The sequence below is a fragment of the Hevea brasiliensis genome, chromosome 3, assembly GCF_030052815.1.
Source record: "Hevea brasiliensis isolate MT/VB/25A 57/8 chromosome 3, ASM3005281v1, whole genome shotgun sequence".
Taxonomy (NCBI): domain Eukaryota; kingdom Viridiplantae; phylum Streptophyta; class Magnoliopsida; order Malpighiales; family Euphorbiaceae; genus Hevea; species Hevea brasiliensis.
Window position 1 is genome coordinate 1,238,417 of NC_079495.1, and position 14,719 is coordinate 1,253,135.

At 32.0% G+C, this 14,719-nt stretch overlaps 3 protein-coding genes across 4 annotated transcripts; 1 reads left to right on the plus strand and 2 right to left on the minus strand.

Annotated features, from left to right (window-relative positions):
• The first annotated feature begins 3,674 nt into the window (after positions 1-3,674).
• LOC110646634 (50S ribosomal protein L3-2, mitochondrial) lies at positions 3,675-5,851 on the plus strand. Its single transcript, XM_058144735.1, has 4 exons — positions 3,675-3,686; positions 3,748-3,855; positions 4,943-5,056; positions 5,389-5,851. The coding sequence occupies exons 1-4, from the start codon at positions 3,675-3,677 to the stop codon at positions 5,500-5,502; spliced, it is 348 nt and encodes a 115-aa protein (XP_058000718.1). The 3' UTR covers positions 5,503-5,851.
• Positions 5,852-5,996: 145 nt separating this feature from the next.
• Positions 5,997-10,556, minus strand: LOC110646633 (RNA polymerase sigma factor sigF, chloroplastic). 2 transcript variants are annotated; one of them, XM_021800132.2, is made up of 9 exons: positions 10,184-10,556; positions 9,952-10,079; positions 9,736-9,857; positions 9,444-9,638; positions 9,095-9,365; positions 8,717-8,947; positions 7,416-7,556; positions 6,867-7,067; positions 5,997-6,545 (listed from the first exon to the last, which is right to left on the minus strand). In XM_021800132.2, the coding sequence occupies exons 1-9, from the start codon at positions 10,263-10,265 to the stop codon at positions 6,258-6,260; spliced, it is 1,659 nt and encodes a 552-aa protein (XP_021655824.2). In that variant the 5' UTR covers positions 10,266-10,556; the 3' UTR covers positions 5,997-6,257. The 2 variants fall into 2 exon arrangements, with proteins under 2 accessions (XP_021655824.2, XP_021655825.2); XM_021800133.2 differs by lacking the exon at positions 10,184-10,556 and having other exon boundaries at positions 9,736-9,850.
• Positions 10,557-11,100: 544 nt separating this feature from the next.
• Positions 11,101-11,565, minus strand: LOC131178797 (uncharacterized). Its single transcript, XM_058144736.1, has one exon. The coding sequence runs from the start codon at positions 11,563-11,565 to the stop codon at positions 11,101-11,103; it is 465 nt and encodes a 154-aa protein (XP_058000719.1).
• Between the last annotated feature and the right edge of the window lie 3,154 nt (positions 11,566-14,719).

Consider the following 14,719-nt stretch of genomic DNA (forward strand, 5'->3'; position numbering starts at 1 on the left):
TAATGGTCATTGCATATAAAAAGACTAGTTAGTGAGTAAGTGAAAGCTAAGTGAATAAATATAAGTATTGTCAACTTATTGAGCTAATAATTAATTAATTATTAATTGGGTGTTTATTTTTATAATATAAGATGTTAATAAATTAAAATAACCTTTTCTTTTCTATTTTTTTTCATGAAAACCACAGTGATGTTATATATATAAGTGGGTTTTACGAAAATATTATAAAAAAAAATTATTAAAAAATAATTCATAAGATGAAAATTAAAAAGAAAAAACACTTAGCTATTATTAAAAACTTAAATATTTTAATATATTCATTTCGATAATACTCCTAATCATGCATATATCTCATATTACATATAGGATAAGCGTAGCATCTAACATTTATTTTATTCTACTAAACTTATTCAATTAAGGTTATATTACTCCTACTAACATTGATCAAATTAATTAATTAGCACCTGTGATCAACGTGGTTCATCTTAAATCACAACTTCAACCACTGAATGGGTATGAACATTATAGCAAGAAAGAGGAAGATTATCATTCAATGCTTCATAATTGTGTGTTAAAATCAAACGATTCTTATAAACATTCAATTTTCTCTCAATTTTATCCTTCAAATTTGACAAGTTATTATTTTCACCTTCATAAGAGTTTTCTTATCAGAGGACTTCATCAAAATATAGAATTTTTTTTTAATCAAGGAGGGTCATCAAGGTTAAACTTCATAAAATCTCTAAATTTATAAAATTTAAGAGAACGATATCTTCTAAAACTTTATCAATATAAAAAAAAGCTTGGAATCCAACCTTATATTTAATAAATTTTTTAATTTTTATTTTACTTGAAAGATAGTTGCACTCAATGGTGTATAATTAATAGTTTATTTTTAATTACTGTAACAGATATCATTTTTTGAACATATTGATTTTTTTTTTTTCAATATTTGAGGAATGTGTAAACAAATGCGACCCATGTGGAGGAATACATATGAGGAATTCGAAATAATTGCATGTTCTCTTCATGTATGTATAATAAACAACATTTTCATTCTTCATCACATATTAGTTCTATTGTTGTGAATGTGATATAGAGCTAGTAAGAGGGTAGGACATGCAATTTTGGTCGTGGAACAAGCATATAAACTGACTGTCGAACCCCTCTCTCTCTCAACTCCACCGTCATCTTCTTTCCTTTTCATCTTTGGTCTGCTGCCGACTCAGGTGTTTGTGATTTTTAGGTAATTTTTAGTTTAATTTTTATTTTTAATGTATGCATTCAAAAGCTAATTATTTATTTGATTTAGTTGCTGTATTATTATCTGTTAATTTTACAAAAATAATTTAAAATTTATATATTTATTAAATATTTTCAATTAAAAAAAATGCTATTAGATGTAGTTCTTAGAATACTATTTCATTGAGATAGATATATATGCATTGCGAGATTATTTAATTTTTAATTTTTCTCCATAATAAATATATTGTTTCTCATTTATGAACATATTATTGTATTTACATTTATTTCTAGTCCAAATAGCCTTTTTTTTTTTTAATTAAGGAAACTAGATATGAATGCAACAAAGGAGGATCAACTCATTCGTCAACAATCATACCCATGGCTTCTTATTCATGACAAGAAAAATGAGAAAATGGCAATATTTTTTAGCATATCAAGAAATAGATATTACAGGAAAAAATAATTCCAGAAATGGAAAATAAAACAATTTGCACTTGCTCTTATGGATGGCTAGTACTTCAAGATAATACTTCAAAAGGCTGTTGTCTTTTTAATCCCATCACAACACAGAAGGTTGAGCTTCCTTCATTAGAGTACCGCTGCAACGACTGCTTCATATATTCATCACCAAGTGACTCCTCTAATTGCTATGTTTTATTCATCGATAGCAAGAACAACACCATACACTTTTGCCAACCTGGTGATGACAAATTGCTCAAACAAGAGCTCCAAATCGATTTATATTATCTCACAATGTTTGAAGGTAAATTGTATTATTTACAAGACCCCAAGTCTTTAGTTATTATTACTTTTTCTAAGAATTCTGGACTTGAGGTTACACCATAAACAAGTGAGGAGCTCCAAATCATCCATACGTAAATGTGTTATGGGAGTATTTGATCGAGAACTCTGGTGAACTTTTATTAGTACGTAAATTGGTCATTGGATATGAAGTGCATGATTTGGAGATTTTTAGGTTTGATTTTTCAGAGAATAAGTGGGTGGAAGTGATGAAATTGGTTCTTCAACCATCTTTCTGTCTCATGACAAAGGCATAACTTGCAAGGCAATGGAATTGGGAGTTGAACAAAATTCCATCTATTTTATCCAGGGCAGTGAGAGATATTTTCGTATTTTCAACTTAAAAGATAGGAGCTTTTCAATGGCTTTACCTTGTCCTACTAAGTGCTTTTTCACACTTTCATTGGATTATGATATCACAAACTTAATTATGATGTAGCAAACAATATATTTTATTTTATCGACTTTTATTTTTAATATAATTTGTCAAAGCAATAGCTTATGATAATATTGTTTACGTGGAATCAATACCAATTAAAGCAATAGCTTATAATAATATTGTTTCATATTTTGGATATGTTAAGTTTATTGCATATATATGTTGCAATGGAAAGCACATATCTATGTTTATGAATGACCTGTGCAAGAGCTACAAATTATCATATTCTAATTGTCAATCACTCAACCAGAAACAAGTATACAGAGAAACTGAGAAACTCAAGTAATCATGCTTCTTTTGAGGCAGACAAAGCTTGCTTAGCAAGGTCAATCACAGTAGTTGGTTCAACGGCCACAAGCTTGTCAATATTGGCTGTGACATACTGCATTGGCAATGAGCAGGATGAACTTTGAGCTATTTGTAAAGGAGAAATTCGACAACAGCAAAACAGGTAACCATATAAAAATACCATTCAGAAACAAAAGTCTCAATCTAAAGAAATTGATGCAAACAGCAAGAAAATAAAATACATCCATCTTACAAATTCCAAAATTTGGGCAACCAAGTGAGCAATACTCAGATTCCAGCACCAATTGATTCAAATTACCGTTCCCTTCATGGACTGAGGTCCCAATTTCCATCTGTCTTCTATCCACTGCTGTCTTCTATCCACATTCGTATCAAATCTGACACTATGTTCCTTACATGCTTCTATTTACATGCTTCTATTTATAATATCCATTAGTCATCACAAAACAAAAAAAAAAAAAGAAAAAGAAAAAGGTCTTTTATGAAAATTAGCGGATAACTGGTGGTGTGAAGGAGGAAGCTGGGGCAAATCATCAGGTGGAATTCATTAAGTATCACACTGTAACAAACACAAAATCACAAATGTAGTTTCCATATTTGGCATCCAATTGAGTGCTATGTGAGGTTCAAAGGAGTTTTTGCTCATATTTATTCAGAGTATGTAATCAATACAATTGTAGTTTCCATACTTTTTGCTTGGTATCCTCCAAAGGAGACAAATTGAATTCCATTGAACTTTGAATTTTTGAGCTTCTGAGTGTCTGAATTGATATGCTATTTCATGATTTTTTTTTTTTTGAATTCTTTCTTTTGAAGAGTTGTAGAGTTTGGTATGAGAAAATGGAATTCCTTGGATCAAAATACTTGTTAATCCTATGAGATGAGAGAAAAGGTTAAGATTTATTTGTCTTGTTGCCTTTTACATGTCTTATTCTTTTATTTTCTCTGTCCAGGGTGGTATGAAAAGACATCTGTGGTTTAAAGGAATGCCAGCAAGTCATGGTGCATCATTATCATATCGAAGTATTGGTTCTACAGGTCAAAGGGATGCTCCTGGTAAGGTGTGTATCTCTTTGATAAATTGATGAACCAGTAAATTTTTTGTGCTACTTTTTTATCATATTGGAAACTTAGGCATCTGATTTCAATCTGGTTCCAATATATTGCCTGATTACAAGATGTGCAAACTGATTCTTTTAACCTGGTGATTAACATCTCAGAATCTTTCCTTTACAAGCCTTGGTGAGATAAATAGGATGCACTGATTAGTTTTTGCAATTTAGAGATCAAATTTATCAAGAGTGGATCGAGTGTAATATGCTCTGTGCATTCTTTTAAGTTTCAGTTTCTATTCTCATGAAGCTTCTGTATTTTAGGGGGCCTCTGTTTAATCATGAATATTTTTGCATGTTATATACAGACTACAGACCAATGGCCATTCTGTAGGTACATAGGTGTCATAATTCTTAACTCTTACGATCTTATTTTTAATATTCATATGCATGTTTTTCAAATACTGAAATTTCTTGTGGACCATTGGTTTAACAATTGAGATTGAACTATTTGACCATTTCTCAGGCTCAAAGAGGGCATAATAGCTTCCTTTAGGATATTGTTAGGACTTAAACACTTCCTTTTGAAATTTCAGATGGATGTTCTTCTTTTTGTTCTGCCTGTAGCTTTTGCTTTGCTGCTAATTGCTGAATCAAAGTATGCCGTAGTTTAGGAGTTTGGTAGGAACCTTCTTGGTCATTGGAATTATACCATTGGTTCTTCTGACTATTCCACCATTTCAATATCATGTTACGTACTTTTTCTTTTCTTACAAGGATATGGAGTATGGCTCTATCCATGTTTACTAAATATATGGAGTATGGCTCTATCCATGTTTACTAAACTAAATATTAACACTGAACTAGTTGTCACTTGTCAGCTGCATTACTCTCCATGTTTTCCATCCTTCCCAGAGCCATATTCTAGGGATGGATCGATCAATGCATATCACCAATCATTTGTTGTAAACCAGTCTTTTTTAATTTGTTGAAGACATCCTCTGATTATGGTTTCTTCGAGTGCATTCGATAGAATTTTTCTGTCTCGAACTGCCCTTGGGTTGTCATGTTGAAAATCGATTTTGTTTTTTGGCAGGTACTTGAAGGCAAAAAGATGCCTGGGCGCATGGGTGGGAATCAGATAACAGTTAAAAATGTATGGGTCTACAAAATACATCCAGCAAGGAATTTGATGTGGGTGAGAGGCCAGGTGTGGTTTCTGTTCCTGTATACATGCTTAAAATTTTAATGGATCTGAGGAAGCAATCTGTGTAAAATATTGACACCAATTATTAATCTCATCTAACTGCATTTTTGGATGTAATTGAAGTTTTCTTGGTGGTATGTCAAATAGAAATAACAATTCTAATTGTCTAGGAGCCATTGATCAAGGATTTTCAATACAATTATTGCTCCTTTCCTCTTTCTCTCTCTCTTTTCGTTATGCACATCTCGTCTCTCGTTTAACAAGGAGAAACCGAAGATAACAGGGATTCCCCACTAACCATGTTTCCCTGTCTTTATATTTCTCTTCTATTGCAGGTTCCTGGTGCCGAAGGAAACTTTGTCTTTATAAAAGATGCTGTTTACAAGAAACCCGATATTTCATCACTCCCATTCCCTACCTACTTTGCAGCAGAAGATGAAGATACATGAGAACCTATAATTGCTGAACTTGGAGATACAGATCCATTCATGGCTGCAGATAAATTGATTACAATTAATTGCGTTGCAGTCCCGACTTTTTATATTAAATACAGGAGGCATGACACGGTTGTCTTCTGCGCAATATGCTGAGGCTGTCAATCCAGTTATTTTTGTTGGAGGGGCGTATGATTTTGTTCTTTTCATTTAGGTTGAAAGGAATGAACTTGAACAAATTTGAAGATCACAGGAGGAAATGAGATATAATAAGAAGTTCTCCATAACAAATTTTCAACTGCTTATGACTTCATGTACAGCTTCATATTTTTGAACATATGTATTATATTTACTTTTATTTTAATTGGTCTTTTTTAATTTCATTGATATATATATATATAAAGGAAATCATACATGTGACACAACAAAAGAACTTATTGATCACGAAAATAATGAGAAAAAGGCAACACTTTTAGCATATCACACAAGAATAATTCCAGACATGGAACTGAGAAACTCAAAGCCACCATTTAAGATGTAGGAATGTATTAACAAAGAAATAGAGAGTTAATCAAAGAATAAGCATTCAGCTTCTACTACAAAATCAGAATTGCTAAGCATCAATAACCTAATCTAGGCTAGTCCAAAGTTTCTATTACATATATTCCAAGGTCACTTTAAAGGCTTCAAAAGGCAGAGTATTGCTAATTTTAATTAGGGTCTCACCAAGTTGTGCTTGAAAATGTCACAGAACTTGAAGGTCATTACATCTAAACAAGTAAATCTGCATATGCCTCGAGTCCGTGGCTACCAAGACATTGCTTGAGCTTATATAATGCTCGGCTTTCTAATTGCCGCACCCTTTCCTTAGACAATCCAAACACATTACCAATTTCGGATAGTGATTTTTGTTTGCCATCTTCAATGCCATATCTTAGCCTGATTATCTGCCTTTCCTTTAGGTTGAGAATGTTCAGGAGCCCGCGAACATGTTGTCTCATCAATTGTTTTGCTGCACTCACATCTGGGATCTCAATTTCAGCGTCTGCAGTTATTTCCTGCAAATGTTGCAAATGTCAAAAGATATTAAACAGTCTCTACAAATTATTAAATAACTTTTAATATATATTGCTAACAACTAGAAAGCATAGTGTTGTATTAATGCTCATTGGTTCTAATAAACAAAATTTGGAATCTTTGATAACATGTGATATTCCAACTGTCATTGTCCTGCAAAGTAATACTCACATAGCATTATCATATGCCAAACACAAGCATGCTCTAGAGCAACTAAAGAGATTTCAGAAGTACAATAGAGCTAATAAAAATGTTCCAAAGGGATTAAATCTCAGGTGAAGACAAAGAGAAGAAGTACTTACCTGGAAAGTAGTATCTTGGTCCGCCCAGACAGTTTGTTGCATTGATAGTGGCATTCTTGCCATAAAAAACAGCCTTTCCAACTTATCAATTGTAATTCCAGTACGTTTTGCTAATTCTTCTTTGGTTGGATTATGATTTCCTTCCTGAATATATGACCTCTTTGCTTCCATTACTTTGCCCAAGATATTATAGACATTCTCCTGCAAACAACATATTAATGGTTCTTATTCAGAAGACAGTAAGTTTTGCTGGATCTAAAAACCTTTTAAAACTACCAATAAAGAATTTGGAGTTTACGGGTCTAGCTAGCATCAATATATTCAACAAGACACCATATTTTTCTCTAACACAAGAATAAATACTTGACCAGATCAAATATCATGGTAATATTGCTTAGCTTCCTGGTTAACAGTGATGAAATTTGAACATTTTCACTCTTCCTGAAATTTGTAAACTTAGCAGCCAAACTAACTAAAACATCAAATAAATAGATAAGGAATGAAAAATAATTCTATTGAATTAACAATTAAGAGAAAGATTTCCATTACCGGTAAACGAATCGTCCTAGAATTCTGAAATATGGCCTTCCTTACAGTCTGCCTTATCCACCAATATGCATAAGTGGCAAATCGGCAGCCAACTTGTGGTTTGAATTTCTCAATGCTTTTCATAAGACCCATGCTTCCTTCCTAGAAGAATATCAAAAAAATAGAAAAAGATCATCACAATTCATCCTCAGGCACATTTCTCTAACTAATCTCCTCCTTAATTGCGATCACTGATTTTCATTCTTCTGTTCTTCCATTTCTTTATTGAAAAGAGAACTTAAGATTGGATATTGCCAATTCAGTGCCAATAACACCAGTCAAAATAATAATTGCTTCCTTTATGCTATTTAAGTAAACAAAACACTAATGCCTATGGGAAGTAAAGAATTGATAACAAGGCCACTGGGTTTAATAAGTAATAAAATGGTATCCACCAAGATGATTATAGAGATTAAAAGACATGGAAAATACCCCACCTCAAAACAAGATGGGATTTCAAAGAAATTTGAAAAGCATGTAAGATGTTCCAGCAACCAGCACGATTAGATGTTCATAATAATGTTTAGTGAAGGCTCATCTAATAGTGAAGCTAAATATGCTCATCAAATAGGGAAGCTAGATATGCTCATCGAATAAACTGCTACAATAAGTTCTTTAAAAAAGCTTAATTCCTCCATTCCAAATTTCCATTCTAACCAGAGCTATGCATTCCACAATATCTAAGAAAGTCAAATCCTACCCTACAATAACTTAGTAAGCAATTTTAAAGCCATTTATTGTCTACTCATGCCTTCCTTTTCTGTCCCTTCTACTAAAGTGCAATCATATCTTACTGACACATCTAAAGGTCTATATTCATATGCCTTTTTTTTAACTTGCAAAGTGCATTACATTACAAGGCTCCATGGGCATTGGCTACAACACATTAAACAAAGAAGGAGGGATTGTCACAAGCCAATGAACCATCTTAAACACCTTCCTATAACTTTTCCCCAATTACTGCCACCTGCCCTTAAATCCAAATGCTTTGTATCGAATAATCCCACCCAACCTTTCACACCAAGCCCCAAAATCTCCATCAAAGTCAACCACACCAAGACCATCACAGAACGATATACATGCTCCATGAACCTTGCTGGTCCTTCCATCTCTGGTGCCATCATAACATCTTACAGTAAAAGCTGCTACAAGCACATCTATATTTTCTACTAACAAAAAATAACATTTACCTGTTTTTGCAGTCATTAATTAAAAGAAAGAAATAAATGCACCCCATAAGGTTAAATGGGTTCCAGTTAAACCTGCATTAAGTCCTGAAGGCTGAGACCACGGCCCTGATACTGTTTAGCAATATGAACTACCATCCGTAAATTTGCATTAATCAGCTTTTCTCGGCTGCTGTTACCAGCATGAAGTTGTGACTGCAAGACTGAACAACTAAGTCCAACAACATCAGCCCACTCAACCATGGATGGTTCACGGCCAAATTGAAACTGAAGACTTTTTTTCACCTTCTCCAACCTCATTAAATCCTGTTTCATATTTCCATGTCCAGCAAAAAAAAAAAAGAAAAAAGAAAAAAAAAACATGAAACAAGTACCCCCAGTTTTTCTAATAAAAAGCATTCACAAAACAAGCATCAAACTGCATTTTAAATTAAATGTGATTCGAAGATACACCTGTACTTGAGCAATCAATTCAGACTCCTCTTTAGCAGTCAAAAGTTGTTTTGTTTCAGGACCCCACAAAAATAACCGAAGTGGATCCTTTGGATCAAATCCTTCATTTATCCTTTTTTGTACATCAGCCTTTCTAGCATTATAAGGCTCATGAAACATATCTTTTGCTTTTGGCACCCTCCGATTTTTAGACTGCCTCCCTAAATGACGTGTTGACCTAACAGTTTTCACCTCCCCAATAGAGAAATTAGATGAACACGTGGACCTCAAGCTGCAAAAATGTAGACATCAGTCCTCAAAACAGAAACATAAGGTTAAAAGAAACATGATAGATCAAAAAGAAACTAACCTAGTAGAAACTACATCATCGAGATTAGTGCATTTCTCAGCTAATAATGCTGCTTCTTTTGAAGCAGACAACGCTTTTTTAGCAAGGTCAATCACAATAAATGGTTCAACAGCCAGAAGCTTGTCAGTATTGGCTGTGACAGACTGCATAGTCAATGACCAGGATGGAATTTGCGCTGTTTGTGAAGGAGGTATTCTACATCAGAAAAACAAATAAAAATGCCATTCAGAAACAAGAGTCTCAATCTAAAGAATTGATGCAAACAGAAAGAAATAAAATATATCCATCGTACAAATTCCAAAATTTGGGCCAACCAAGTGAGCAATACTTGGATTCCAGCACCAATTGATCCAAAGCACTGTTCCCTTCATGGACTGAGGTCCCAATTTCCATCTGTCTTCTATCCACTGTTGTCTAGTAGGAAGCAGAGACACAGTAAATATTTTACATTACAACTAGGAATTGCCATCCCATTTTTTTTCAGTGTCTACAATGAAATTATTCTAACCTGAGAAATTCTATCTTCCTTGACAATGTTCAGGAGACGCCTAAACTCATCACGCTGCTCTTGCAAAAGAACTGAAGTAGGAAAATTTCGAGCTATAGAAGTGGTTGGAACAGGAGTAACTGCAGGAACTGCTTGTTCATGAAGCATCAAAACAACAAATGAGACAAGAAAGAATTAAAACAAATTATAGAATTATAAAGATTTCATAAATTGCAATGATTCTATATCTTACCAGGAGAAAAGACACAATTCTTGAGGTGGGTTCTTCGAGGAAATGATGGGGTAGAAGAAAGCAAAGTCCTTCCAGCATCCATTTGATAACAAATATAATGTTATGAATGAGTTTATAATCTCACTGAATGTGCTCCAACTAGGTGTTGGTCTTCTGAGATGTTGTCATTGAATTCACACTTCATGTGCTCTTTGGGAAGATGATAGAACAGAGCAAGCTCGCACAGACAATTTTCACTTCTCAGAATGGGCGATACACATCCGCTCACAGTAGAACATAGGATCAGGTTGTGCCGCTTCTTCAACTACCATTATCTGCTCCGCCCTTTTCTTGGGGGCTCTTTACCCCAGCCCATAACAAAACGCTTGGGCCTGAACTAAAATTTTGAAATAATTCAGAATTCATATACAACGTTTGTATTTTTTATTTTAAATTATAGATATTGAGAAATTGTTTAATTTTTTTATATGTATTATTTCAAGAAATTATCAAATTGATATCTATTGATTAATTAGTAAATCTATTTACTAATTTCTCATGAATTAATCGAAAATTGGGGATGTTAAGTAATTAACATTTGCAAAAAGGTAATGAATAATTCTGATAGGTTTACATAAAAACTTAAACCTATTTTGCTGAAAATTATGCCAAATAATATATATATATAATTCAAAATAAGATGAGAAATAAAAAAAAATGCACTTAGCTATTAGATATTTTTATATATTCATTTTAATATATAATATAATATTTTTATATATTCAATTCAGTCATACACACATATCTCTTACTATATATATGATAAAAAAAAAGTAGCGTCCAACATTTATTTTATCCAAATAAAACAAGTAAACTTATTTAACTAAGGTTGTATGACTCATACTAAATTGATCAACTTAATTAACTATTACTTTCGATTAACGTGATAAATATTGAGTCACAACTTCAATAATGGAATTGGCATGAACATTATAGTAAGAGAGAGGAAAATCATCCTTCATTGCTTCATGATTGTGTGCTAAAATCAAGTCATCTTTAAAGATACCCCATTTTCTTTCAATTTTATCCTTTAAATGTGACACAGTAGTTGTTGGTTTCACTTTCATAACAGTTTCTTTGTTAAAAGACTTCGCCAAAATATAAAATTTTGGTTGTTGGAGAGTCACATCAAGATTAAGTGAAACTAAATCTCGAAAATTATAAGATTCAAGAGAACGATCATCATCCAAAACTTGCCCATTGTAAAAGAGAACTTCCTCCGATCCAACTATGTAATTAGGAAATGATTCATTAATCTTTTGCTTCACTTGAAAAATAGTTGCACTCAAGGGCATAGAGAATTCGCTTAACCCTTGATTAGTAGTAACCTTCACATGTATCATTTTTTTTTTTTTAAGTATTTTTCCTTTCAAGTATGAGGGGGTGAAGTATAAACTAATGAACTCTATGTGAAGGAATAAATATGGGAAAGTCATGCTTGAAATGTAATGAAATATATAATAGCATGCTCTCTTCATGAAGGTATAATAAACAACATTTTCATTCCTCATAACATACTAGTTCTGTTGTTGTGAATGTGATATGGAGCAAGTAAGAGGGTAGGGCATGCAATTTTGATTGTGGAACAATCACTTCAATAGCTATAGGTCTAAATGTCTCTATGCATTAATTTCATCAAAGCCTACCTTATATATAGTCCATGTACTACTTTATTATAGATTGAAATATCTTGAAAATAACAATTTAATTATACTTAATAATTTTTTAGAGATGTGATATCTCAAATTTAAATTTCAACCGAGATCAATTATATTAAAAAAGAAGTTTTTCTAAAATATTATAGATTTTATTAAATTTATTATCTAGATTTTATTTAATAATTTTCAAAGAAAAAAAAAACTATGGAAGACAAGATATACACAATTAAAAAAAAGGGATAAAATCAATTTTTTTTTTATTACTGCATTATCGGCTCAATTAAGATATTGATTAATGAAGTATTAAATTCTTTTAATTATTTTACATTATAATTCATTTTTTATTAAAATTTAATAATTCATGATAAATTTTATTAATAATAATAATAATCTCTAATTATAAAATTTAAAAAAATTTCAATTAAATATTTATTAAAAAATAAGCATTTTATTATATTTGAAATTCTATAATTTCTGTTATAGCTAAATAAAATGAGAAATATATATATAAAAAAAGGAATAAAAGGTGACATAAATTTAACATATATTTGAAGAAATTATTAAAAAAAATGTTACAAATTTATAATTGTGGATGAAAAAATTACACTTACTAATTATTAATAAATTAAACTGAAAATGTTAAATTAGAATCAACGAATTTTAGTGGCAATATAGTTGTTTTTTTTTTTTTCTATAAGTATTATATATATAAATTAACGAATATTTTTAATATAAAGTTGATCAAAATCAATAAAGCGTGAATAAACGAGAAACATTGTTTGTGATAACTTTTATTATTCATGATAATCAATATTTACAAAATTTTTAGGTGAAAATATTATGATTGAAAAAAAAATTGTAACACTCATAGTGCAATGCTAGCTTAATAAAACACAAATCATGAGGTTATTAGTATTCTTTAAACTCAAACGAAATTAGTTAATCCAATTGATGAATTAAAATTCAAATTGATTTGGGTACATAATTAAACAGATAAAAAAGTAAATTAATGTGACCTGATCGATTAGATTAATTTATCGGTTAATTAAAGTAAACTACATTTTGATATATCACTTACATTTAGACATAATCATAGAAGTTTGAAATAAAATTTATAGGGGAATTTAAAAAAATATGAATTTTCATAAATTTTACAATTACACCTTAAAGTAAAATTTTAACAATTACACCATATACTTTATACATCAAAGCAATTACACCATCCTCGTTACACTTACCTTTACATTTTAACGGGAATGCCACATCAGCATAATTTAATGCCTTCAACAAGCAAAAGAGAACTGAGTTTCTTCCTCCTGGATTCATCTCCACTGAACAGACTCCTTTGCATTTTTTCAGCAGAATGGCGTTTTTATAGGACAAACAAAAAAGAAATAACGAATAAGCTTCTTTTAGGGAGCTTGTTTACTGTTGGATCTAGCTAAAATTTGGTATGCAGCATCTTCACATCTGGTTCTTCATTGTGAACGGTGGAGATCTTGTTTTGAGCTCTGTTTCTACTGGTTTTGATTACTTGAATAGCTGTTGTTTTTTTATTGATTTTTAACACAGACCAGTTTCATCATTTCCAGCAATCATAAGGTCATATGTGATCCCATTGAGCTGAATTTTGGTGGGCACAGTGGGGACATATTGTTCTTTAATATGAACAGTGGAGATTGGGTTTTGACAACCAGAAGGAGGTCAATTTGGATGGACAGCAGCTGTGCTTTGATCAATTCTCTCCAAAACTTTGTTATCTCTTGTTAATTTATTTAAATTGTATTGAGATTTTTAGTTGAGAATTGTTTATGTATTTATAATTGTTGTTGTGATAATGGAGCTATTTCAATTGGACCAAAAGAGGTCCTGTGATTTTTATCCTTCACACAAGTAGGAAGAATTTGTTGGTTTAAATTGTTGTCCAATTTACTTCCTATAAGGAAGGCTCACAAGGTCAAAATTGGAGGGACAAATCTCCCTGAGCAATACTTAACAAAGCCATAATCTTGCAATTAAAGTCTTTAGAAAGTTGAGAAAAGACCCTCTAATTCAGTGTTGGAAAAATAAGTGAATCAATCTCTTAGCAACTTCACCACCAACGTGGCTGCGAGTGATGTCGCGTTCCGTGTTGGGATCAAGGATAGCAAGATTGATATAAAATTTTGGAATAAGCAGAATGGAAAAAAGCTATAAAGACATACATAGTGTGGGGCATTCCAAATCTTGAGGATGCGATAGATGTGAAATAGGTGATCAAGAGAGCTGCCATGCTTGTGCCAGCACTCCACAGCACCGATAGATCACAAGACACCAACTAAGGCAAATCGACGTCGATGGATTCAAGCTTCCCACGAAGGAAGGGGCGAGTAGAAGCTAAAAGGGTTTAATTTAATTAGGTTTAATTTGGGGTTTAAATATGTTGATGTGGTGTTTCTGTTAATAATCAACGGTGTGTCTAACGTGAGGGTATAATTAAGAAAATTTATTATTATTATTTTTTAACAAGCTTTCTGGCGACACGTGTATGTAGCGAAATTAACCAAATTCAAAATATGTCAAACTGATGATATAGTTTTGCCAAAAATACGGAAACATGTTTATAATCTATATTTCTACTTTATATGCTGCTAACCATAAGTGTATTGCAAACCATCAGACTATGTGTTGCCATTCAATTTTCCGATTACATGGAGCAAAACTCTGGAGTTCGATCCAAGTACAATTCGTCAATTCCTTGACATTCCAAGGGCTCCCACTCGAGTAATCTTCAAAAAAGGAATGATATTTTCTGGTAGCAACTGAGTAGAATATGTAGTCATTGTCTCGGATTTTGGGA